Source organism: Armigeres subalbatus, unplaced genomic scaffold, assembly GCF_024139115.2.
Source record: "Armigeres subalbatus isolate Guangzhou_Male unplaced genomic scaffold, GZ_Asu_2 Contig1252, whole genome shotgun sequence".
Classification (NCBI taxonomy): Eukaryota; Metazoa; Arthropoda; class Insecta; order Diptera; family Culicidae; genus Armigeres; species Armigeres subalbatus.
The window spans coordinates 215254-241015 of NW_026942015.1; the positions used below are offsets into that span (position 1 = coordinate 215254).

General features: G+C 33.1%; 1 protein-coding gene and 3 long non-coding RNA genes across 4 annotated transcripts; 3 read left to right on the forward strand and 1 right to left on the reverse strand.

The window, feature by feature from the left end:
• Positions 1-1046: 1046 nt before the first annotated feature.
• Positions 1047-1566, forward strand: LOC134202523 (uncharacterized). Its single transcript, XR_009977253.1, has 2 exons — positions 1047-1225; positions 1391-1566. It is a non-coding gene; the product is annotated as an uncharacterized LOC134202523 (long non-coding RNA).
• A 7537-nt stretch (positions 1567-9103) lies between these two features.
• LOC134202520 (uncharacterized) lies at positions 9104-10045 on the forward strand. Its single transcript, XR_009977252.1, has 4 exons — positions 9104-9289; positions 9350-9496; positions 9674-9749; positions 9810-10045. It is a non-coding gene; the product is annotated as an uncharacterized LOC134202520 (long non-coding RNA).
• An 805-nt stretch (positions 10046-10850) lies between these two features.
• Positions 10851-11989, reverse strand: LOC134202526 (uncharacterized). The gene is made up of 4 exons (XM_062677533.1): positions 11879-11989; positions 11640-11821; positions 11355-11570; positions 10851-11288 (listed from the first exon to the last, which is right to left on the reverse strand). The coding sequence occupies exons 1-4, from the start codon at positions 11970-11972 to the stop codon at positions 10851-10853; spliced, it is 930 nt and encodes a 309-aa protein (XP_062533517.1). The 5' UTR covers positions 11973-11989.
• A 1108-nt stretch (positions 11990-13097) lies between these two features.
• Positions 13098-14691, forward strand: LOC134202524 (uncharacterized). The gene is made up of 3 exons (XR_009977254.1): positions 13098-13167; positions 14121-14233; positions 14309-14691. It is a non-coding gene; the product is annotated as an uncharacterized LOC134202524 (long non-coding RNA).
• The last annotated feature ends 11071 nt before the right edge of the window (positions 14692-25762 follow it).

Genomic DNA, 25762 nt, shown 5'->3' on the forward strand with positions numbered 1-25762 from the left:
ACTGACCTGTCAAAATTTGAAAAATATGCGGGAAAAAATTTTCATTTCGCCTGCTATTATCAACCGGAATGATATTTGGAAGCAGCATTAAGTTGAACGCTTCTTAAAAGATGAGCTATTACAATACAGGAGGAACCGTAACTTGCGGAACCGTAAACCTCCTGAGCTAGTGCTGCGCCGCGTCGCATCATTCAACAGAAAAGAACAATTCCATAAAAATAAATAACAGTACGGAAAAGCACCCTGCTTCTGGTGCTGATTTCATTCAGACAATAACCTTAGGTGCCCGCCAGAGTAAACGCGACGAGCGATGCGACGCGACGCGACTCACGTAAAAGAATAACAATCATTATCAACAGGCTGTCAAATTGCACTGTCGCGTCGCGTCGCATCGCACGTCGCGTTTACTCTGGCTTCGCCCTTACACATACATACTGTTGAGGAATGCTACACACAAAAAACAAACATGGTTTTAGAGAATGTTTTGCACTTTCCTATTGAAAAGTACTTCGTTTTCTTAAAAATGAAAGTAAAAATGGTTTTAGTAAAAGTAATTTTTTGATTGGAAAGTTGATTTTCTCTTGTTCGCACTGGGAAATTAAAAGTTCTCCCATTCAACCGAAAAGTTGAAAAACGGTCAAATTAATCAACGACGAACCTTTGGACGAAAAGAGATGAAACGATTGCTCTCAATTCCATAGGCACTATAGAACATCAGGAGGTCAAAAAAATTACCCCAAATTTCATTGGATTGTCATTTGGTCCTAATTATTGATTTTTTTAACCCGTATATTAGAACAATTATTTTTACACATGACGGTACGATGTGACAACTGGACTTCATTAATTATTATTGCAATTATTATTTGTAATCGTTATAACCTGTGAAGTTGTTTTTTTTTAATTCCTTTGCATGGACTTGTCACGCTTTGCACTTCGAGTTTACGATGGCAGGCATGAAAATATTTCTCACGTTCAAAATTATATTTTATCCATTTATTGCTTAAACATTTTTCATAGTGCCACTTTTTCGCAACTGTCACTCTCATCTCTCGCATAATTTTTATGACACCAATAAACAAAACAGGAGTAGAGTTTTGCAACCGAACATGGTTTCGGTTACGTCCTGTAGTGCTTCTGGTTTTCTGGCCATTATGAAAATATATGGCGACGTGGCGTAGAAAGTGTCAAGATCGAAGTCCTATTCATCACACTGAACTAGATGGTAAGTCGTAGAATGGATTAAATCAATATACCAGAGAATAAACCTGTCTGTCATGAACATCGTCTTAAAGTGTTACAAAAACAAGTTCGCAGTTGGGCATTGCTTATGCTGGTACCTATTCATAGCATATCGAGGTATTTATGCAATATTCTTGCTTTTTTGCAGATGAATTGCATGTTCCGGTGGACATAAACTGGCGTCAAACAACTGCGCAATGTTGTGCCTGAAATGCGCTTCCGACGAGTGGCTACATTATTCGGTCAGCGGTCATCCTGACGTGGGAGCGACAATAGAAGACAATTGTGTAAATGGATTTAAATAAATAATGAAATTAAAAAGAATTATTATGATTATTGGACGGAGGGTGAAGAATAAGCGGGTTCTTTCTGGTTAAATAAATAATTTTTAAATGAAAATATATACTCTCCTTTTCCATAGTTTTTCTACTATTCGGATTGACAGTATACTACAATTTCGTTTTGAATGTTCGAACTTTTAATTCCAGAGCGGTATACAGCTTTTTTCCCCATGGTTGTCATAAAAGTTGGCGTACTTTTATTTCTAATGTGCGCAACTCTCTACGAAAAGAACCAACGCAACTTTTTATTTTAACCAACGGTTTTCTTGATTTTATTAACGATTTTTCTTTCTGTGAGCAATTGTCGCTTCACGGAAGCTAGAGAATACCCATTAATTGGGTCTCATGTACCCATTATTCATTTCAGTACTGAAATGTCAAATAATGGGTATTTTTTCAAATACAAATAATGGGTATTTAAACCTCATCTTGAAGTTTCTTGATTGCCGACAATAATGGGTAAATTATACGCTGCTTTTCAGAATCAAATGATAACACCATTTTCGCTCCGTTTCGACGCGCTGTATTTTGAAAAGAAAATAATATTTATTTTCACTTGCATTCTTAGAAAAACAATACAAGGTAAGTTTATTTGAATAATATTATGCGTGTTTGAATTTCAATTGTTCCGAAATGTGCATCTCCACTAACTTTTCAATCGTTTTTTTGTTCCGGAAACCACAGTAAGACGCCACAGTAAGATGAGATTCCAAATGATGATGGCCTCATTCAGCCCGACTTTTGAGCCGCTCCTTCATCATGTCTTAATGCCGGCTGCAGGGTGAGAAGTGGTGAGACACCGTGTGATTTCTGCTCCCTGATGGTTCTCTACTCGCTGCATCGTCAGAGGAATGGACTCGGGAATGGATTTTACCGGTACGGAAAACACCGGATATTAGCGAAAACGCAATAGTTTGTATGCGCAAAAGTATGCAGAAGATGCAGAAGCATTATGTATGTTTAATTCATTATGAGAAATAAATAGTATGTTTGGTTTGTTTTGTAAATATATTCATTAGTTTTATTGCATTTGATACATAACCTCAAACAAACAAACAACAATTTATTGGGACTTTTTTACCCATTTTATCAATAAAAACTAGGAGTGAAAATTACCCTTTTTCTGAAGTTTCGTTAGCGTACTCATTAATGGGTAAATCGAGTTTACTCATTAAATGAGTTATGCCGCTTTTCTTTGAAATGGGTACGAAAATACCCATTAATGGGTACTTGAAGATGTCCGTGTTCTTAACAACATCGCCATCGAAGTTACAGTGAGTGTTTTTAAGTGCTCTTTTATTTCTTTCCGTGCACTCGCAATGCTACCAACATAAATGTCAAGATCTTCATCCGCTATATTTTCATTCTTCAAGTACCTTTGTATACTGAACACGTTTAAATAAATCTTTACTTGTAACGCGAGTGAACGAGTTGTTCTTTATTGTTCCGAATCCGGTGTTATACGTTTTTCCACTCGTGCGGTGTCTTCCGAAAGCCTACAGGTTATGAGACCCAGTGAAATTCCGGAGTTGATGGAAAATTTTTGTTCGTTTTCGCGTTGAAAGTGGTGTTTAGTTTGTTTGGCCATCGTGCGAAAAAATGGCGGACGCGAGTAAATTCTCTTTTGCGAAACTGTCCAATCATAATTGGCAGATCTGGAAGTTTCGCATGGAGATGCTATTGACACGAGAAGATCTATGGTACGTCGTGTGTGACCCAAAAAGTGATGACGACGATGAAGAAGACTGGATCAAAGATGATCGAAAAGCTCGCGCTACGATCGGACTTTGCATTGAGGACAATCAATTAGCGATCGTGAAAGACGCGGCTAGTGCAAAAGGCTTTTGGGAGTGTTTGCGTAATTATCACGAAAAAACCACGATGACGTCGCGCGTGTCATTGTTAAAGCGGTTCCCGGATAAAAATTTACAGCAACTTGTATGACATAACCCATTGAAATACAATACACTGAAAGGATTTCAAACCATAAAGTCACGTGTTTTACATATGATTTTTCACTACTTGTCAATCATGTGTTATCCACTAGCCTTACACGTCAATACAAAGTGTATGATCCAAGTTTGATTGGTAAAGCTTCACATATCGATGTAACGTGTTTGATAATTGAAATCGATGGTTAAAATTGAAAGATGTCATAGCCATTCATATTGGAAATTCAAATGTAATTATCATGAAATTCAAAGTGAAACAATTTTGAAATCTATTATCTTATTTCCAACCACAAGATTAAAAAGGGCGTAACTAGTAAACAACACAGGAAATGATTTACACAAAAGTATTTTGGTGTTTTAGCATTTTTATTTAACTTATTTATTACAGCATAATATAGCATGGCATGTACAACTAATGTTGTTTATAAAAATTAGAATTACACAAATGTATGTGCCTGAAACCTTAGTAATAGAATTATGCTTATACAAAATACATGTTTATTACAAAAAAGTTAACATTTTATTTTATTTTTACACTGAATATTATATATCACTGTCTTCCTCGGTAAAATCATATCTTTTCCTAAAGTACATCCTGTTATCAATATTATGTATCATCAATGGAGGGCCATCAAGATCGGCTAATTTTATAATCTGAAATAACTGTGTGCAAACTTGCGCTTCGCATGCTAGTAAGTGCTCATTGAAAACTCCACATTGCCATAGCTGCCCAACTATATATGTAATTGAGTCGATTTTGAGAATCTCAACTATTTCCAATAGTTCAGTAACATCTTGATTTGTATAAGTAACAAATAATCCATGTTTATACATAATTCCATTGATATACGAGCTTGAAGCAAATAAAATTGTTTTCTCGAAGTTAATGTCATGTGATCCTACAAGTTTATCAAAATATGGTTTGCGTCTAAAATCAGTTTCAGAAAACTTTGCTTCTTTTGTGGAATTGAAAAAGGTTTCATTTAATAAATCATAACTGAACTGAAGGGAAGCCTTGACACAGAGGGTGTAGCAAATGTTTTTTCTTGAAGTAATAGCATGCGCATATTGTTTGAATTGCTTATGTTTCGCTTCGAATTTGAAGCACATTTGTTTTACAACTGGACCACTTTGTTCAATAACAGTACCGTAATGTAAAATGAAGTGGTGTTTAGGTTTTAGTGATTCAGAAAATAGTTCTTGATACAGCTTATGGTGCTGAGATGCTAGAGTTCTAAGCTTAGCAATATCTGTGTCCGAAAATGATGGAAACAAAGAGAGTTCAACTAATCTTACAAGAACTTTAACAAATTCCCATACAGGGTCATCATGTTTTACCATAGGGCCTACTATGAAAGTAAAATAATGACAAAATGAACGCATTTCACTTGATGTTGTTCTGAGTTTTACTGACTTAGATTTTCTATTTGTATCGAAAAATTCGTCGATATCCGGCATTCGAGCTAATGATTGATCCAATGCTACCTTACTCACTGCTCTTCTACGAGTATTAAGCTGCTGACGATTGAAATATTGCTTTTCATATATAAAATAGTTTAAAGCGTTAGTAAACCCGTATTTACAAATTCCCGTGCTAAATATGTCATGCATAGCGTCCACAGACAAGTTTTCAGTGACATGGAAAGACGGCAATGTATTAAATTCTGATTCTCCTTTTAAACCTGTTTCTTTCTGGTTATTTGTAGCAATATCTACAGCGTAGTTTTGTGCGTTTCGTAACTCTTCTTTATATTCATCAGTGTCATTCTGCAGCATATCCTTACATCGTCGACAGAAGCGACAATAATAGTTAGCATTGAATCCACCGCAAAACATGTGCAAACTATGAATTCCTAAATTATCTCCTTGGCAAAGCACTAATGCAAAACGTAGAAAATGTTTTTCATTGTCGACAGTAACATATAATCCGTTTTCTTCTAGGTGGACAAATCTAGCTATTACCTTTGAAATTAGTTTATTAATGCCTATTTCGCTTATAGCAACTTTTTTTATAGCGCCGGCTATGAAAATATTGCTTAGCCTAGATCGATATTCATCTGGTGTAATAAGACAATTGTAGTATAATCCACAAATAACATCCTTCTTATTATGAGAGCTGAGTACATCGTTTATTTCGTACTCATCTGCGTAGAAACTCAAAGGTATAACAATATCATTAGGGTATTTTTGTTTTACAGTATTCCATCTAGCACCGTTAACGAAATTTTTTATCTTACTGGAATTTTCCAACTTAGACATGAACATGAGTGTTTGTTTTAAAACGTCTCTACATTCGAAGTATGATTTTAACTGAAATTCTATGTCCATTATAGCAATGTATTGCTTATCATTATCTATCTCTAAATCATCATGAGGGCCTATTTGCACCTTTTTAACATTTGTTTTCTCTACAATGACAACATCAGGCAATTTAAAAATGTTTCTGTTTTGTAGTACCTTAAATAGTTTAAAGTCAGTGTTTATAAAATTGAACATGGTCATCATTTTTCTAACAAACTGTTAAGCTTAAACTGGGTATCTGCATCGCACTGTAGAGGTATCCGTTGTATTTGGTTCGCGATCATCGAATATAGCTGCTGCGTGCTGTCCTGAACACTCCTCACATCATTTCTTGTTAAGTTGTTTCTTCTATGTAAATCCAACGAGAAGTTGATACTTGCTGTGTTTATAGCTGTCAGTGATTCCAGAACTCCATCCTTTTCCCCTACGGATTGGTTATCTTCGCTCCCTATTTTCTCGTCGCCCTTGATACTTTCATTAGTTGATGACTTCAACGTACAAATTCCGCTTCCGGATGGTTGTGAATTAGTATCGTCAGCGTTTAACACAATATCATGATTCAGCACATGTCGTTTAAATGAACAAAATTTTGTAAACACCGAAGGACAACCGCCGAAGGTACATGGGAATCGATAGTCCCTTGGTACACGGTGATCTTGTAGAAGATGATGAATATACTGTGTAGCCGAATCAAACGTACGGGTACAATTCAGGACAAAACACTTAATGTGCGGCATGGTGGAAGTTTAAATGACTGTTGATAGATACTCTTCTAGTTTTGTTACACTTGCGTACTTCTCAGGACGATTTATTCCATATACGTGATGGAAAATGAATAGCCACACAAGGTATGATATTTTTGATGGTTTCAGTCCGAATACCACGACAAATTTGACGAGCACATCGATAGCTCGGTAATTGTCGACACAGTATAGTAGAAGTTTTTGTAGTAAATCCGATATACTCCTGACTGGTTCCTATAATCTTCACCAAAAACCACCAATTTTGGAGTTGATGGAATCGATAGTTCTTTGTATCGTCGATGAACTTCTTCTACTTTTTTCGCGGCTTCTTCGTACGTAGAAGCAAAAATGATAGTGTCTTCCTGACCATTCAAGATAGTTGGTCGATGATTCACAGAGATCTTCTGAGGGTGCAATATACAGTTTAGCAGCAGCAATATTCCGCAAAAACGAACGCCTGAAAATATTTAAAAACCAAATTAAAATGAATACATGGTATGAAAACAAAAGGCTTTATGGTGATCAATAATTCTTGTCATATCTGGCTCATATTCTGATATTTTCATTCGGAGACAATTCAGGTGTTATTAAATATATGAAAGTTTCATGGTTCAGAAAAAAGGATATAAATGTTCATTCCCAAAAGAGTTCTTTTGAGGTAAAATGTATTAATGGGAAAAATAATTTCCATACAAACTTGCAAAGGCTTGTACTAAGTCAGATCATGAGATAGAATTGAATGAGCTTGGTCAATTAAAATCGATTTTTTAACTACTCTAATGTGATGCCTCACTACATACCTTCATTACAACCGTCTGCCGTTACAGTTTGGAGTATTTCCGATGACGTCTCATCCAGTGGCTTAGTCTCAATAAACTTTTCAATACCGGATAATATTGCTGGCCACTTCATCATTGCATCAACGGTTCCAATTTTAAGCAAATCATAATCGATATCGACCTGCAGAAATATTATTGAAAAGGTTAATAAATAGAACTAAAATAACAGGTATTAGACAAAAGGGGTATGGGTATCAAACTACATGACTTTCCGAAACAAACTTTACAGAAACATTTTGAGGATCACAGTGTCCACTGTCTTGGTATATAGCAGATTCCATGCCCCTCCCGGGTAAGGACCGTTAGGTAAGGACCCAATTTTGGAACCGACCAAAAACATACATACACACATTTTCATGGAAAAAACTTAAAATTTGTTCAAGTTTCCCTTACAACTGACAAATAGTAATGGATTATATATTTAACTCACAAATCTCCTTTTGTGGTATCCAATTCTGAACTGATTTCACGGTTTTGATGACGATGTGAAAATGACAAAAATCTTAAATTAACTTGTCTTAATTAGTTTGCGACTACACGGTTAGCTAAAAGTACCGAATATTAGGCACTTTTCACTCTAATCGGGGCTTTAGTGTGAGAGCCCAAAATTAAGTAATTTTATCTTGAAGTTAAGCATAATTTACTGAATTCTCGGGTACTTATTCAAAAGGACGTATGTGATTTTGTAAACAAAGATTCAAACGTCGATTTGTCCAATCTGATGACACTCCCACGCAAACCAACACCAACAACTGGTAGCCGAAGGCTTCCCCTGCCTGTCTGTGGTGATGGTTTGCGTGGGAGTGCCATCAGATTGGACAAATCGACGTTTGAATTTTTGTTTACAAAATCACATACGTCCTTTTGAATAAGTACCCGAGAATTATAAGTACACGGACAGATAAATCAACCCAAAATTTGAGTTCAATATACGCACTGATGAGAACATCGCACAAAAAATTTACCCAAATTTGGGTAGTTTTCCCTTTTCTTCCCATAATTGTTGTCAAAACTAGAGCAAGATGCAAGCACCTCATCAGGATTGCTCAGCCCAATAACCCACATTTGAATAAATTCAATATTCTCAATTTTGAGCATTTTGAGTTGATCAAGACGATCAAGATCCACTTCGGATAAATTAAACTCTGATTTAGGTGAATTGTTTACATGTGATTAAAGGCAAACTACATACACTCTGAGGAAAAGCTATGCCAACTGCCTTTCTCCTGGTTGACCCCACGTTTGTTTACGTGCAATTTATACTCGATTAGTATAACCTCCGTATCCTAGCAGTGTAACGATTTAATCTTGTATAGATTACTTTTTTACTCTAACTTAGTATAAACTTTGAAAATTTAATAAATGATTATCTCACTTAACTTTTCAAAAGGACCTAAGTAACATTTTTTTAATTAATTTGAATACTACAATCAATAGCTTTCATGTTGTTCTGTTGATTGCGCTATTAAAATTATTTCTTGAAAGAATGTTACTTAGGTCCTTGTGAAAAGTTAAGCGAGATTTGTTTGTATGTTATTACTGGTTTGGTCTATTTCTGAGTGTAGTGCCAGAAAAGGTATTTTACTCAAATTTTGATAATTGACCTAAACTACGGTTTTGAGTTTAAACAACCCACTTTTGTGTAGTTTTGGTTTTCAGTGTACAAAATCAGATGAGAAAATAAATGTTATTTTGTTAGCCCGATTCTTGGATGCCGAGTAGTGAGGAATCTCGAGCTGTCCTAGAAGCTTTCTTGAAGACCGACAGTTGGATTTAATCCGTTTGCAACCCCTAGGTCGGCCAGGAAGAAAAAACAAAGCAGAGGCAATAAATTTCAATCTGGAAAGCTTAGCAACCCTTCAACGAAAAAGGTAATTATGATTGTATTTTGAATAAAAAACAGTCAATTTATTTGTATACTCTTTCGCCAGTCGAGGAGATTTGTAATATAGCTAAAAGATGGGCTGCCTGTAAGAAAAAAAACGAAACTACAACGTCAACGAGTGGCATCCAGATTGCATGAATAGGCACCAGTGGTGATAACTGTGGACAAGAAGCTGCATGAGAGATGGTTGATGGTAATTTTGGTAGATGGAATCGCGAAATTGGAAAACATTACCACCCTATTATACTTCTCATCAGCATGTTGGATGATATACATTGAAAATTCATTTTGACTATTGACAGAGTCTCTAGATTGATTGCAATTTTGTAAAAGCGTCAATAAAATTTCTTTTTCTCGTTTTATAATTCAGCTATTCGAAGCGGTCAAGTGGATGGATTCTTCGTTGGTCTTCGCAATCAGAATGCCACTGCTGATTTCGGACAAAGGTCGGTATACTATAATGTATAATGCAGAAGATTTCTAAATACCAGCCTAATTTCTTCCAGAATGTCCTCTTCACTTGAAGACGAGAATGTATAAAATCAGCGGCTGCAAAATCTGAGAGTGAATTTCTAGCACTTGAAAAGCAAATCTTCCAATAATCTACTTATGTATTTAGCAAAGAAGCAATACATTTGGCTAAGGCCGCCAATATAATGTTTGTCGTGCTGAGCATTTAAAGTTATGGATTGCTAATATGGAAAAAACTACTTCATTGTAATACAATTTTTGTTGAGTCAAATGCCAAGTTGTATCCATAGATACGTTTTACTAAAAACACTTATGTGATGACATTACAAGAACTTCTAAGCATAATTACTTACCAGCTGATGTCCGTTTTCCGTGGCAATAAATCTCCAATGATTGAAATTTTCGAGTTCAACGATAGCAATCGATTTAGTTAAAATTTGTCTCCGCAGCGGAAAACAAGCCCTCCACATATCCATAACTGTTGTCCAAGGTCCGTCATTAATGTTCAACCATCTCCGAGCTTCATTAACCACAGGGTCATCAACTGGGTCATCACATCGATCAATGTCGTTTGAGTTTCCAAGCTTAAAACGCTTTACATGGATGGCTTCACATTTCTCACGCTTCCGAAGTTTTGATTTTATCGTATTTACCTTATTGTAGATTTTACCTCCAGGGTTCTTTTTGTCTCCGCCTTTCGGCAGGTAGTAGGACTCCTGAAAGAGTAAAATAAAATAAAAATTTATGTAAAGGCCTGTTGTAGTTATGGTGGTAAAGTAACTTGAGGCAAGATGGGCCGAAACCATTTTCGAGCGCAATACGTTCAACCTTCATAAGTAGCTGTTACATGACTCTATAAATATCGTCTCATGTAAATAATTGACTTATTCCAGTCTTTTTCAATAAAATTAGAATGATTCACTGTATTTTTACGTTCTCAGTGGTATTCGATCAGTCAATTGCGTGAAAGGAACCAAATACACAATTGATATGCATACAAAGTGCAAGAAATAGGTCTACTTTATGAATGAACTTTACAAGTTATATGTCTATACATTACAAAGAGCAACATTTATTTAGCTTACCAGTTTTTCATTCCTGAACAGCAAAGTGATGGTCTTTGCGTAACTTTTCAGATTATCTTCATAGAGTTTTTTTCTGTGCTCTAGATGCCATTCTGCGATTATTTGAGCCAATTCCAGTTGGCGTCCGTCCGAAAGCACACCTTTGGATGCTCGTGCGATTATGTCCTGCCCGATAATAGAATGTTGTAAGATTTCAAGCAGCAACTTTGGCGTTAATTCAACTCCACCGTTGCTCTCGACTGGGCCGATTCCTGCGCTGGCGTTAACGTTGGGAGAAGCGTTCTCTTTTATGCTCGAACTGTCCGGTTTGTTTTGTGTGACTGTAGTAGTATCTTTGCTAACCTCAGCATCGGCTTCGGTTTCCAATTCCGAGCTATTAATCGCCGACGGCGGATTTATGTCTTCTTCAGTTGCAGGTTCATCAGCTATCTGTAGGAATTATTAAAATATGTGAATTTAGCCGAAAACGAAAAAGCACACGTACACACTCATTACCTCTACTTTCAAGCTCAGCAATCGTGATGAATTCGGCGCCAGAAATGACTCTTCCTGGGATTCTTTTTCGACCCTTGCACGATTTGCTTCCGACGATCCGATGGAATTTTCGACATCTGGCGATCTTTGATTTGATGAAGGGATTGAATTAACTCCGGAGGAATCGCCGTCAATGGGACACTCAATCGTTGATTCACCGGTATCGATGAAATTTTCCTGAAAACATTGAACATTAGAAACATTTTGTCCTGTTTTGTTTAAAAAAATCGTCAATATTTGATTTACCTCTTCCACCTCACCACTGTAACTCTGTAGCTGACTGGATTCGTCAACCGGGTTCTGGTCATCGGAGAATGCGTCTTCCGTCGCTGATATTACCTGCGTCTCTGTGCCAATATCCGATGTGATTCCGAGCTGCGAAAGAAATGAACCTACTGACGATGCGTCAGCAAACTGTACACCATATCCTGGAATTATATGTAATTAGTATATCTACTAAAACCAAAAAACGAAGAAAAACTTACGGTTGAGCAGATTAACCAGATCCACAGACAAGTTTATTTCGCCGTTTGAGGTTTCTTGCTGTAAATTTTCCATCTCTTGTTGCCTGTCAGCCATTTTGAATGAAAGAAAAAATTGACTGCAGATTGTTGCAACATTCAAACGTCAAACACGTTCGAACAATGTGGCGCTACACATGGTTAAAATTCGTTACAGTTTCACTTTAAAGTATGGTGGATTCTTTATGAACGGCGGCAAAAAGAGTTGTTCACAAATTTAATGTGAATTACATTAGGATGTGCAGGTAAAACATTTGAAAAACGTGGGCAACTATATAAATAATCATATGTTGATATCAAATAAATTTATCAAATAGGGACATTAGGTAAGAACGTGTGGATTATTTTCAGTGTAGATTGTGTGGCAAACAATACAAACTTATTGTAAAATGTTCACGGTTGTAAAAGATCTTTATTGTATGTACATTAAAATAACAATATATTTAAATGTTTCCGATACATATATTCTATTATATTTTTATTGTTCGCTTATGTTTAGTATTGCCCAAGTAACCACGAAGCTCTACATGCATGTAAAAAACACAGCCCTAAAAGTTGACTTAAAGTGGAAAAGGGCAATTATAAGACCGAATTAATGGTTCATTACTTTGGCATGTTGAAATAAAGCACCAGTAATGCATCTCTGCATTCCTACTGCTGATTTAGAGTACCGTTGTCTGACAGTTGATAAATAAATGCAACAACACATCGTTAAAACAGATCTAATGCAATTAGCATTTAGCATGCAGATTTGTGATTGATATATGAGCAATATTGTAATGCTTGGTGTTACTTGGGTGCTCATCCAAAAACTAAACAATTTTTAAAAGTATTCGGTTTGGATGATCTAGAAATCCGTCTAATGTTATTGAATTAATATAATTTTGGAATATTTCATGGATTTATTATATTGATGAAATAACAATTGAAAACAATAAAATTACAATAGCTTTGTTTGTTAAATAAATAAAAATGTTATACTGGTTCTCAAGTATATATTTCAATATTGCAGGTCTTGTTGCAGGTCTAGAAATGTTTTACAATAAAAATTTGATTTCAAAAAAATGAAAGGGAACAAAAACTTTTGCTTATAATTTTATTCGGAGAATGGCTGGATTCATTTGAGCGTGTACAGTTTTGTTAGTAATTAGTGAAGAGATGAAAATAATGAAACTGTATGGTGCAGAAAGTGTTTTTTAATTGCAGTTTCGGCTGCTGGGAAAGCGGTAGATCACTATGGCTTCTGTACCGTGGTGAGTATCTAAAGTGTTGAAGCGCGTTAGAGCATCATTACTGGGCGCGAGTGTTTTGATCACTCTCACTGTACTGTCATTTTAGATTAGTCACTCTTTCGGTCACTGTTTTCGGTATTTTCGGTTATCATTTCGGTGGCTGCATTCCGTATCGGTGACGTTCGACGTTTGACGTTCATCAAATAGTAGCGCTGTTATTTGGTCAATTTGGTCACCTGTTAGCTGCGCTACTGTTTTAGCAGCGCGTTTAGGGTCTGTCTCATTTGGAGAATTAAACTTAAAAGTGACAGTTCGAAAATTAAAAAATCACCCCGTTGTAAGAATGGCTGGTGCTACCCAGCATTTCCAATAGGACATCGATGGAAAATGATTCGATATCTGTCAAAAGTAATCTTGCTCTGCGAGCAGGGTTATTTGATAATTATTGAAATGTCACTTTCAAGTTTAATTTGAGTTTAATTATCCAATTGAGACAGAACCTTAGTAGCGACCGGTAAAGTGTGAAGTAATGATACTGCGCTGACAAACGGTTTATACTCACCACCGGTAATCGTAATCTCATCCAGTTTTCCGCGAGCGGTAATGGCCGCCAGCTTGTCTGCGGGTCAGTCTCTGATTTGACATTTCTGGAGGTCAACTGCACCCACCGTTCGAACATTTTGATCAATGTGGTATATAAGAAGGCTTGAATTCACTTAATCAGCACCTTCTTATATGCCACATTGGTCAAAATGCTCGGAGCGGTGGGTGCAGTTGACCTCCAGAAACGTCAAATCAGAGACTGACCCGCAGGAAAACTGGCGGCCATTACCGCTCGCGGAAAACTGGATACTACAAAAGTTCAATGTACATAATGAACGCAGTGGTTCATCCCGAACAAAAAATAAATGAAAATTTTATCATCATAATACCTGATGACATGCCTGGTAACATGTATCCTTGTTCCTTTACAGAAATGAAGCTTATGATAAATAAAATACTGCTGCTTGCTGGTCACTGATTGAAGATCGTGCAGTGGCTACCATTGGCCAATCTCACCAACGGGATATAATAAGAACTGATGCAGGTAATTTTTTCTTTTCTTCTCGACGTATTTTTTCTAATAAAACTGACATTCTTTTATAATTTACATTTTTCACAGGTTTATATCTATATGTATTGTCTATTCGGAACAAAGTTAGTACGCTTTTTAAACCGATGTTGGATTTTTCTCCAGATACAGGCAACCCACTTAACTTTGGAAGTAGTGCGCTGGATTCGTCTAAAGATATGCTACACAACCGGAGGAAAATAAAATAATTTGTAAAACAATTAATTGTATTGTATTTTTATTGTAATATTGGAGTATAATGTATTCTAAATCCTGTTGTATTTCTATTGTAAAACAATAGAAACAGTAATTGAAAACATTTAAAACACAATGTTTTCTATTGTTTTGTCGCTCGAAATCATCCCATTGAAGAACCGTAAAATCAATTGTTTTGCTCCGAATTTTGTATGGAAAATTTTCGATTTTTTTATTGTAAAGATACATCCCAAGTAACCACGAAGCTCTACATGCATGTAAAAAACACAGCCCTAAAAGTTGACTTAAAGTGGAAAAGGGCAATTATAAGACCGAATTAATGGTTCATTACTTTGGCATGTTGAAATAAAGCACCAGTAATGCATCGCTGCATTCGTACTGCTGATTTAGAGTACCGTTGTCTGACAGTTGATAAATAAATGCAACAACACATCGTTAAAACAGATCTAATGCAATTAGCATTTAGCATGCAGATTTGTGATTGATATATGAGCAATATTGTAATGCTTGGTGTTACTTGGGATAACAACCCCCCTTTTTAATTGTAAAAGTCCCATTTACCATTCATTTTATCGTGGAAAACCATTATTTCTCATGTGATTTTATTGTCAAAATTCCATTATATTCAATGGTAAAAATTATGTTTTAAATGGTGTTGTAACAATAAAATTTGTGATATTTTAATGATATTTTTTATCCGGGTTGTGCAGCTTGAACCTTGAAGAGAATGGAAATTTGGAAAGCCATTTGATGTGCTTGGACGATCTTTTTGAAAGACTGACCGCGGCTGGCCAAAATTTGGAAGATTCCTTGCGGATCGCAATGATATTGCGGAGCCTACCCGACTCGTATGCAGGGCTGGTGACGGCCTTGGAGAGCCGTCCTGATGCTGACTTAACGATGCAGTTAGTTAAAACGAAGTTGCTCGATGAATACGAGCGGAAGAGAGAGCGATCGGGTGATTCTAGAAGTGCAATGAAAGCAGTACAAAGTGGTGTGAAAAACCGTGCACCAGGGGCGTCTGCAGAAAGGGTGTGCTTTTATTGCAAAAGCCGGGACATTTGCGAAGAAACTGTCACTTGTGGCAGAAAAGAAGTACAGTTTTGACAGTGAGAGAGGGGATAAGAAGAAGTCCGAAGAAAAATCCAACGCGAAGCAGGCTACAGAAGAGCGTTGTGGAAGTGTGTGTTTCATGATGGGCAGTGATGAGAAAAGCTCGTGGATTGTTGACAGCGGTGCAAGTTGCCATATGGCAAACGATGAGCGGTACTTTATTAACTTAACGAAGAAATAGGGACACAATGTGATTATGGCAGACGGTAAATTAGCCGAAACGGAAGGCTATGGTGATGTCGTGATTCGAGGTCAAGATAGTGATGGAAAATTGATGGAGGTGAAGTTGGAAGGTGTGTTGTTCGTGCCGTCCCTCACGAGTGGCCTAGTGTCTGTTGACCGGCTGGCCGCTAAGGGATTCACTGCAGTGTTCAATGCAACTGGCTGTAAAATCATCGATTCATCCGGAAGAGCCGTCGTCGTTGGAGAACGATCAGGATGTCTTTATAAGCTGAAGCTTGCTGAGGTAACCAACAAAATCCAAGGTAAGACACACTTGCTTAATTGTATTCATCAACGGCATAGACGTCTTGGGCATCGGGATCCCACTGTGATACAGCGCATTACTAAGGAGAAGCTGGGTGTCGGAATGAATATTAAAAATTGTGGCATTAAGGAGACATGTGAGCCGTGTCTCGAGGGAAAACTGGCTAGGACCCCAATCCCAAAGGCGGCCGAGAGGAAATCTACCCGTGTACTAGATTTGGTTCATACTGATCTGTGTGGTCCAATGAGTACAACGACACCTGGTGGCAAAAGATTTTTGATGACAATGATAGACGACTTTAGTCGCTACACTGTTGTATATCTCCTTGAGCGAAAATCAGATGCAGCTGACAAGATTATTGAGTATGTGCGCTACTCTGAAAATTTATTCGGTCGGAAGCCAAGAATTTTACGCTCCGACGGAGGTGGCGAATATGCCAACAAAAGGTTACAAAAGTTCTTTGCTGAGGAGGGAATTAGGGCGCAATTTACTACCGCTTATACACCTCAGCAAAATGGCGTCGCTGAAAGAAAAAATAGGTCCCTTCAGGAGATGGCGACGACTATGTTACTTGACGCTAGATTGCCAAAGCGATACTGGGGCGAAGCAGTTGTTTCAGCTGCATATCTCCAAAACAGACTGCCATCTCGCTCAGTTGATACCACTCCTTATGAGAAATGGTTTGGGAGAAAACCAGAATTGGGACATTTTAAAGTGTATGGGTGTCCTGCGTACGTGCACGTCCCGGATGTTAAAAGGGGCAAGTTTGAAAGCAAGTCAGTGAAGCTAAGGTTTATAGGATATTCAGATAAGCATAAAGCGTATCGTTTTGTAGATACATCTACGGATATAGTGACGATAAGCCGCGATGCTAGATTTCTGGAGCTTAACGACGGGTCTAGCCAGGAGGAGACACCAACCACAGATGGAAACGAGGTGGAATGGTCTTTAGAGCAGGAGGAGAAACCAACTACCGAGAAAGTTAATGGTCCCGATGCCCACAATGATGAAAGCAGTGTGGCCAGTGAAGCAGAGGAATATTTTGATTTGGACGTTTCTGACACAGGTGACCCACTGCACTTGAAACAAGAAGGAGGTGAATGTACGGCCAGTAGTGAACGTGTCAGGCGATCTAACCGGCGAACACAAGGAGTTTTGCCAGATCGTTTGTCCGACTTCGTAGTTGGTAAAGTTATGCTTAACACTGCTGAACCAACCGATTACAACGATGCAGTGACGTCTGCAGAAAGTGGTTTCTGGAAGGAGGCCATGGACAACGAGATGCAGTCGCATTACGTGAATGGGACGTGGAAGTTGGTACCCTTGCCTACCGGAAAGCGTGTTGTTGGGAGTCGCTGGGTATATAAGGTAAAACGTAACGAGTCTGGAGAAATAGCAAGGTTTAAAGCTCGCGTAGTTGCACAAGGCTTCACTCAGTGTTTTGGTGTCGACTACGATGAGGTCTTTGCACCCGTGACGAAACACGCCACTCTGAGAACTCTTTTGGCTCTAGCTGGAAGGAAGAAACTGGTGCTAAAACACTTGGACATTCGAACTGCGTACCTGTACGGTGAGATCGACGAAGAAATTTATATGCGGCAGCCTCAAGGTTACGAAAGAGCATGGCAAGGAGGAGATGGTTTGTCGGCTTCAGCGGAGCATTTACGGGTTAAAGCAAAGTGCAAGATGCTGGAATCTAAAGCTTAACAGTGTGCTTTCAGTATGGGTTTCGAAGCTAGTGCGGCGGACCCTTGTTTGTTTGTTGCGACGAAATCTCGCTTCACTTTTCAAAGGACCTAAGTAACATTTTTTCATGATTTAATTTGAGTACTGTAATCAAAAGCTTTCATGTTGTTCTGTTGATTGCGCTATTCAAATTAATTCATGAAATAAATGTTACTTAGGTCCTTTTGAAAAGTTAAGCGAGAAATGGGACTACTGTGTACATAATTGTTTACGTGGATGATTTTTTGGTGGGCTGTGTATACGAGGAGGAGATCAGCCTAGTGTATACCGAATTACGACAACATTTCGAAATTTCATGTCTTGGAAATGTGAAGTTCTTTCTGGGTCTGGAAATACAAAAGGACGGTGACGTCTACAGTCTCAGTCTTGCGCAGAACATCGAGAACTTGATCTCACGTCTCGGTTTAACTGAGGCAAAAACAGCGAGAACGCCAATGGACGTGGGATACATTAAGGATGAATCAGAAAGCAGACCACTGGGAGACAGCACCAAGTTCAGGAGTGCTGTTGGCGGCCTTTTGTACATAGCTGTGTGCGCCCGCCCAGACATTGCGGCCAGTACAGCTATAGAGTAGAGTGGGGCAAGAGTACGCACTTAGTTTTCAATCGATCATGTGGCCCATATGAAGCAAGTTTCTGCATATCAAATCAGTGTCGATGATTCATATACTCTTCCTTTATGTTACCCAGTGGAAAAAATATTGAAATTATTGAGATTCGTTTTAGTAGAACCCTTATTGCAAGACAAGTGAAAAACGCACTCTTACCCCACCGGTGGGGTAAAAGTGCGCATCGGGTGGGGTAAGAGTACGCATTTATCCAATCATGTGCTTTGAGTATATATTAACACAAATAAGAGTTAATAACATTTAATTGATGTTTAATGAGCATATATTAGAGAATGTTTAAAGATTACGTCACTCTTAAAGGGAGAGGGGTTCTGAAAATGTGCACTTTCATTCGAAAAACCATTGTTTTTTTATATATACAAAAAACTACAGAGGTAAAAATATATATCAGGTTTCGCGTGGCGTATACAAAGGCATTTTTCTTAAAGAAAGTCCACCAATCACGTAACGTAAAATTTGGCAATTTCATCACCCCTCCCCCTATCTTACACTATTTGTATGAAACCTCTAAAAATTATATGGATCGTCACGCATCTCGCAACCCCTCCCAGCTAAACGTTGCGTAATTTATGAATGTTTCTATTGATTAAATGAAATTATCATTTAGATGAAATTGTGTTTTCGTACTATGTTCAGGTGTACAACAAGTCCTAATACAATTTCATTATTTCGCTTCAGTGCTTTGTTCGTTAAGTCCTTTCTAACACCGAATTACTTCAACTTATCCTAAAAACTTGTGATAATTTCGAATTCTGTCCCATTTTTCTTAGTTGTTGATCTTTACGCTTTGCAAGAAGTTTTATTACGGCCGGAGATACGGGTTTGACATCATAACTTGAAGATTCATATGCGTACTCTTGCCCCACCGATTCCTGCGTACTTTTACCCCACAGTTCCAAAAATGATTCAAGTAATGGTTTTGACTTCTTGGAAAACCAAAGTACTCTATACAATAGGTTATCGAAATGGTATAATGTTCACTTGATTGAACGTATATATGGTAATGAAATACTAGTTGCGGAAACTCAATTATTTTTAGCAAAATGACCAAAAAGTTATCTAACTCCATATCTCCCTTGTTGTTTATTCAAATCGTTTACAATTACACATGATAATAGTTGGCCAGAATACCTGTCAAACTGATGCAGTGTTGCTAGTTTATCTTTTTTTATTACTTCAAAAAATCGAAAACGTACTCTTACCCCACGCGCACTCTTGCCCCACTCTACTCTACTAGGGAGGCGATTCAGCTCTCCCACGGAAGCTGATTGGACAGCCGTCAAAAGAGTAGTCCGCTATCTCAAGGCTACGAAGAATTGGCGACTGAGACTCGGAAATAAGAATCAAGATGGTTTGCTTGCGTTTTCGGATTCCGATTGGGCCGGAGACAAGTCGACTAGAAAATCAACAACGGGCTATGTTATCTACCTGAATGGTGCGGCTGTGTCTTGGGCTAGTCGTCGTCAAGACTGTGTCACACTTTCAACAACGGAAGCTGAGTATGTGGCGTTAACGGAGACATGCCAGGAAATAGTTTGGCTCCGGCGGCTGCTTGAAGATCTTGGAGAAACGCCCACACAACCAACGTTAGTCATGGAAGACAATCAAGGTTGCATAAGTTTCGCAACCTCCCAGGAAACAATCTGTGAGATGTTAGACACAGGTTAAGGGATGTTAGATATGTTGCTGTTAAGAAACATAAATATTTTATGCTTTTATGCTGCCCTGCGCTTTGATTGTTTTTTTTTTCACTTCTTTGACAGTTCTCTTTATTTGTTGTATCGGCATTCCGGGCTCAGCGAAAAAATAAGCGCCGTGGTCTCTTACGGAAATGCATCCAATGCATGTAGTCCCGATGGGAAGGATACACCCTTCTCTTCCTGACTACGGGGACTCTCGCCCCCAGTATCATCTGGGTGTTTAACGGTAAGTTATACATTCGCACCACCAAATGTTTCTCGTATTATGACCAGCTTGATTTGTTTTTTCCATCCTACGAGCAACAGAATCACAAGGATTTAAACTTTTTCATCGAATACAGAACCTTGACTCTGGCGATCTGTTGGTTTCCGATATGTTCCAATGTTGCTGGAGGTGTAACCGGGGCAGTGTATCTTGTAAGTATGAAGGGACCCCCACTATTATTAGCCCAGCTCACCATTCTGGATGGGCCATAAATCCGCATATTCGACACACTCTGGATGGAGCCCAAAGACCAAAGCTTATTGCTTCATATGTGTTTTGTTTCATTCCCAAATCTAGCGAATATGACAGTTTTCCTGGGACATACTGCCGCTGTACTGTGAAGTTCATCATCATCATTTGAGTTTATGAGCATGGTAAGATCTATTTATCTTCGTTTATCAATACAATTTTCAGAAGATATTTGTTATTATAGGTTCACTGCCAGATCGTTGCTGACGTAGCTAACGGATTGCGCGACATTTTGATGAATTTAAACTCGAATATGCGCTGTGAACTACATTGGCGAACCCGAGCAATGCTACGAGTACATCTTCTTATACACAGGCACCCAGTGTCAACCACTGATGGAAGCACACCCCCACGGACAAACACTGGGATACATCATTCGATATTGTTCGTTTGGATACATCGCCGGCCAGTGAAGTACCAAATCTAGGGTCGACCGAACACGCTGAAAATTAGCAGCATTAGAACCAATCGTACTCGGCCAAGATACTTCTTCGTCAGTCGTATCATTCACGATTATCCAATATCGAAGCCTACTCTGTCGTAAAACAGTTTACACAGTTTGCACTTGGATCGTAAAGGGCAGCACGACCAAGATGCTTCTATACGATCACTGAAACCAGTCTTGATTCTTTTTAAATTTAATTTTTTTAATTTTAATTTAATTTTAATTTAATTTTAATTTAATTTTAATTTAATTTTAATTTAATTTTAATTTAATTTTAATTTAATTTTAATTTAATTTTAATTTAATTTTAATTTAATTTTAATTTAATTTTAATTTAATTTTAATTTAATTTTAATTTAATTTTAATTTAATTTTAATTTAATTTTAATTTAATTTTAATTTAATTTTAATTTAATTTTAATTTAATTTTAATTTAATTTTAATTTAATTTTAATTTAATTTTAATTTAATTTTAATTTAATTTTAATTTAATTTTAATTTAATTTTAATTTAATTTTAATTTAATTTTAATTTAATTTTAATTTAATTTTAATTTAATTTTAATTTAATTTTAATTTAATTTTAATTTAATTTTAATTTAATTTTAATTTAATTTTAATTTAATTTTAATTTAATTTTAATTTAATTTTAATTTAATTTTAATTTAATTTTAATTTAATTTTAATTTAATTTTAATTTAATTTTAATTTAATTTTAATTTAATTTTAATTTAATTTTAATTTAATTTTAATTTAATTTTAATTTAATTTTAATTTAATTTTAATTTAATTTTAATTTAATTTTAATTTAATTTTAATTTAATTTTTAATTTAATTTTAATTTAATTTTAATTTAATTTTAATTTAATTTTAATTTAATTTTAATTTAATTTTAATTTAATTTTAATTTAATTTTAATTTAATTTTAATTTAATTTTAATTTAATTTTAATTTAATTTTAATTTAATTTTAATTTAATTTTAATTTAATTTTAATTTAATTTTAATTTAATTTTAATTTAATTTTAATTTAATTTTAATTTAATTTTAATTTAATTTTAATTTAATTTTAATTTAATTTTAATTTAATTTTAATTTAATTTTAATTTAATTTTAATTTAATTTTAATTTAATTTTAATTTAATTTTAATTTAATTTTAATTTAATTTTAATTTAATTTTAATTTAATTTTAATTTAATTTTAATTTAATTTTAATTTAATTTTAATTTAATTTTAATTTAATTTTAATTTAATTTTAATTTAATTTTAATTTAATTTTAATTTAATTTTAATTTAATTTTAATTTAATTTTAATTTAATTTTAATTTAATTTAATTTTAATTTAATTTTAATTTAATTTTAATTTAATTTTAATTTAATTTTAATTTAATTTTAATTTAATTTTAATTTAATTTTAATTTAATTTTAATTTAATTTTAATTTAATTTTAATTTAATTTTAATTTAATTTTAATTTAATTTTAATTTAATTTTAATTTAATTTTAATTTAATTTTAATTTAATTTTAATTTAATTTTAATTTAATTTTAATTTAATTTTAATTTAATTTTAATTTAATTTTAATTTAATTTTAATTTAATTTTAATTTAATTTTAATTTAATTTTAATTTAATTTTAATTTAATTTTAATTTAATTTTAATTTAATTTTAATTTAATTTTAATTTAATTTTAATTTAATTTTAATTTAATTTTAATTTAATTTTAATTTAATTTTAATTTAATTTTAATTTAATTTTAATTTAATTTTAATTTAATTTTAATTTAATTTTAATTTAATTTTAATTTAATTTTAATTTAATTTTAATTTAATTTTAATTTAATTTTAATTTAATTTTAATTTAATTTTAATTTAATTTTAATTTAATTTTAATTTAATTTTAATTTAATTTTAATTTAATTTTAATTTAATTTTAATTTAATTTTAATTTAATTTTAATTTAATTTTAATTTAATTTTAATTTAATTTTAATTTTAATTTAATTTTAATTTAATTTTAATTTAATTTTAATTTAATTTTAATTTAATTTTAATTTAATTTTAATTTAATTTTAATTTAATTTTAATTTAATTTTAATTTAATTTTAATTTAATTTTAATTTAATTTTAATTTAATTTTAATTTAATTTTAATTTAATTTTAATTTAATTTTAATTTAATTTTAATTTAATTTTAATTTAATTTTAATTTAATTTTAATTTAATTTTAATTTAATTTTAATTTAATTTTAATTTAATTTTAATTTAATTTTAATTTAATTTTAATTTAATTTTAATTTAATTTTAATTTAATTTTAATTTAATTTTAATTTAATTTTAATTTAATTTTAATTTAATTTTAATTTAATTTTAATTTAATTTTAATTTAATTTTAATTTAATTTTAATTTAATTTTAATTTAATTTTAATTTAATTTTAATTTAATTTTAATTTAATTTTAATTTAATTTTAATTTAATTTTAATTTAATTTTAATTTAATTTTAATTTAATTTTAATTTAATTTTAATTTAATTTTAATTTAATTTTAATTTAATTTTAATTTAATTTTAATTTAATTTTAATTTAATTTTAATTTAATTTTAATTTAATTTTAATTTAATTTTAATTTAATTTTAATTTAATTTTAATTTAATTTTAATTTAATTTTAATTTAATTTTAATTTAATTTTAATTTAATTTTAATTTAATTTTAATTTAATTTTAATTTAATTTTAATTTAATTTTAATTTAATTTTAATTTAATTTTAATTTAATTTTAATTTAATTTTAATTTAATTTTAATTTAATTTTAATTTAATTTTAATTTAATTTTAATTTAATTTTAATTTAATTTTAATTTAATTTTAATTTAATTTTAATTTAATTTTAATTTAATTTTAATTTAATTTTAATTTAATTTTAATTTAATTTTAATTTAATTTTAATTTAATTTTAATTTAATTTTAATTTAATTTTAATTTAATTTTAATTTAATTTTAATTTAATTTTAATTTAATTTTAATTTAATTTTAATTTAATTTTAATTTAATTTTAATTTAATTTTAATTTAATTTTAATTTAATTTTAATTTAATTTAATTTAATTTAATTTTAATTTAATTTTAATTTAATTTTAATTTAATTTTAATTTAATTTTAATTTAATTTTAATTTAATTTTAATTTAATTTTAATTTAATTTTAATTTAATTTTAATTTAATTTTAATTTAATTTTATTTAATTTAATTTTAATTTAATTTTAATTTAATTTTAATTTAATTTTAATTTAATTTTAATTTAATTTTAATTTAATTTTAATTTAATTTTAATTTAATTTTAATTTAATTTTAATTTAATTTTAATTTAATTTTAATTTAATTTTAATTTAATTTTAATTTAATTTTAATTTAATTTTAATTTAATTTTAATTTAATTTTAATTTAATTTTAATTTAATTTTAATTTAATTTTAATTTAATTTTAATTTAATTTTAATTTAATTTTAATTTAATTTTAATTTAATTTTAATTTAATTTTAATTTAATTTTAATTTAATTTTAATTTAATTTTAATTTAATTTTAATTTAATTTTAATTTAATTTTAATTTAATTTTAATTTAATTTTAATTTAATTTTAATTTAATTTTAATTGGAAGAATTCTCAAAAGAACCCCTGGAAATATTCTCAGAAGAACTCCTGGAAGAATTCCCAGATGAACTCTTGGTTGAATTCGCAGAGCAACTCCTGGAGGATCTTCTGACAGAATTACATTAGTTAGGAACTCCCAGATGAACTCCCGAAGTAACTTCTGGAATAATTACTAGAGCTCCTTCGTAGATTCTTCCAGCAGTTCCTTCAAAATTTTCTCCAAGGGTTACTTCGTAGATTTTCCAGAAATTCTGTCGGAAATTCCTCCAGGAGTTCCTTCAAAGATTCCTCCAGGAATCCCTACAGAGATTCGCTCAGGAATTCCTCCAGGTGTAATTGAGGAAATTTTCCAGAAGTTCTTTCGGAGACTCCTCCAGAAGTTCCTTGAGAGCTTCCACCAAAAATTCCTTAGGAGATTTCTCCAGTAGTCTCGAAGATTCCCCCAGGATTTTCTCTGGAGATTCCTACAGGATTTTTTTCAGAGATGCATCTAGGAGTTACTTCGGAGATTCCTCAAGGAATTCCTACTGAGATTTCTCTAATAGTTGCTTCGAAGATTCATCCAAAAGTTCCTTTGAAGATTCCTTCAGCAGTTCCTTCGGAGACTCCTCCAGGAGTTGCTTCAAAGAATTCTCCTAGAGTTACCTTCGGAGATTCCTTCAGGAGTTCGTTCGGTGATTCCTCCAGGAGTTTCTTCATAGATTTCTCCAATAGTCCCTTTCGGAGATTCCTTCAGGAGTTCCTTCGAAGATTTCTGCAAGAGTTCCTTTAGAGATTCCTGCAGGAGTTTCTTTGGAGATTCAACTGGTATTCATTCGGAGTTCCTGCGAAGATTCTTGCAAGAGTTTCTTCTGAGATTCCTCCAGGCATTCCTATAGATTTACATACTCCAGGAGTTACTTAGTAGATTTTCTAGAAGTTTTCCTGATATTCCTCCAGAAATTTTCTTGGGTGATTCCTCCAAATGTTCCTTAGGAGATTCCTAGAAATATCCAAAATAACTTCTGGTGGGA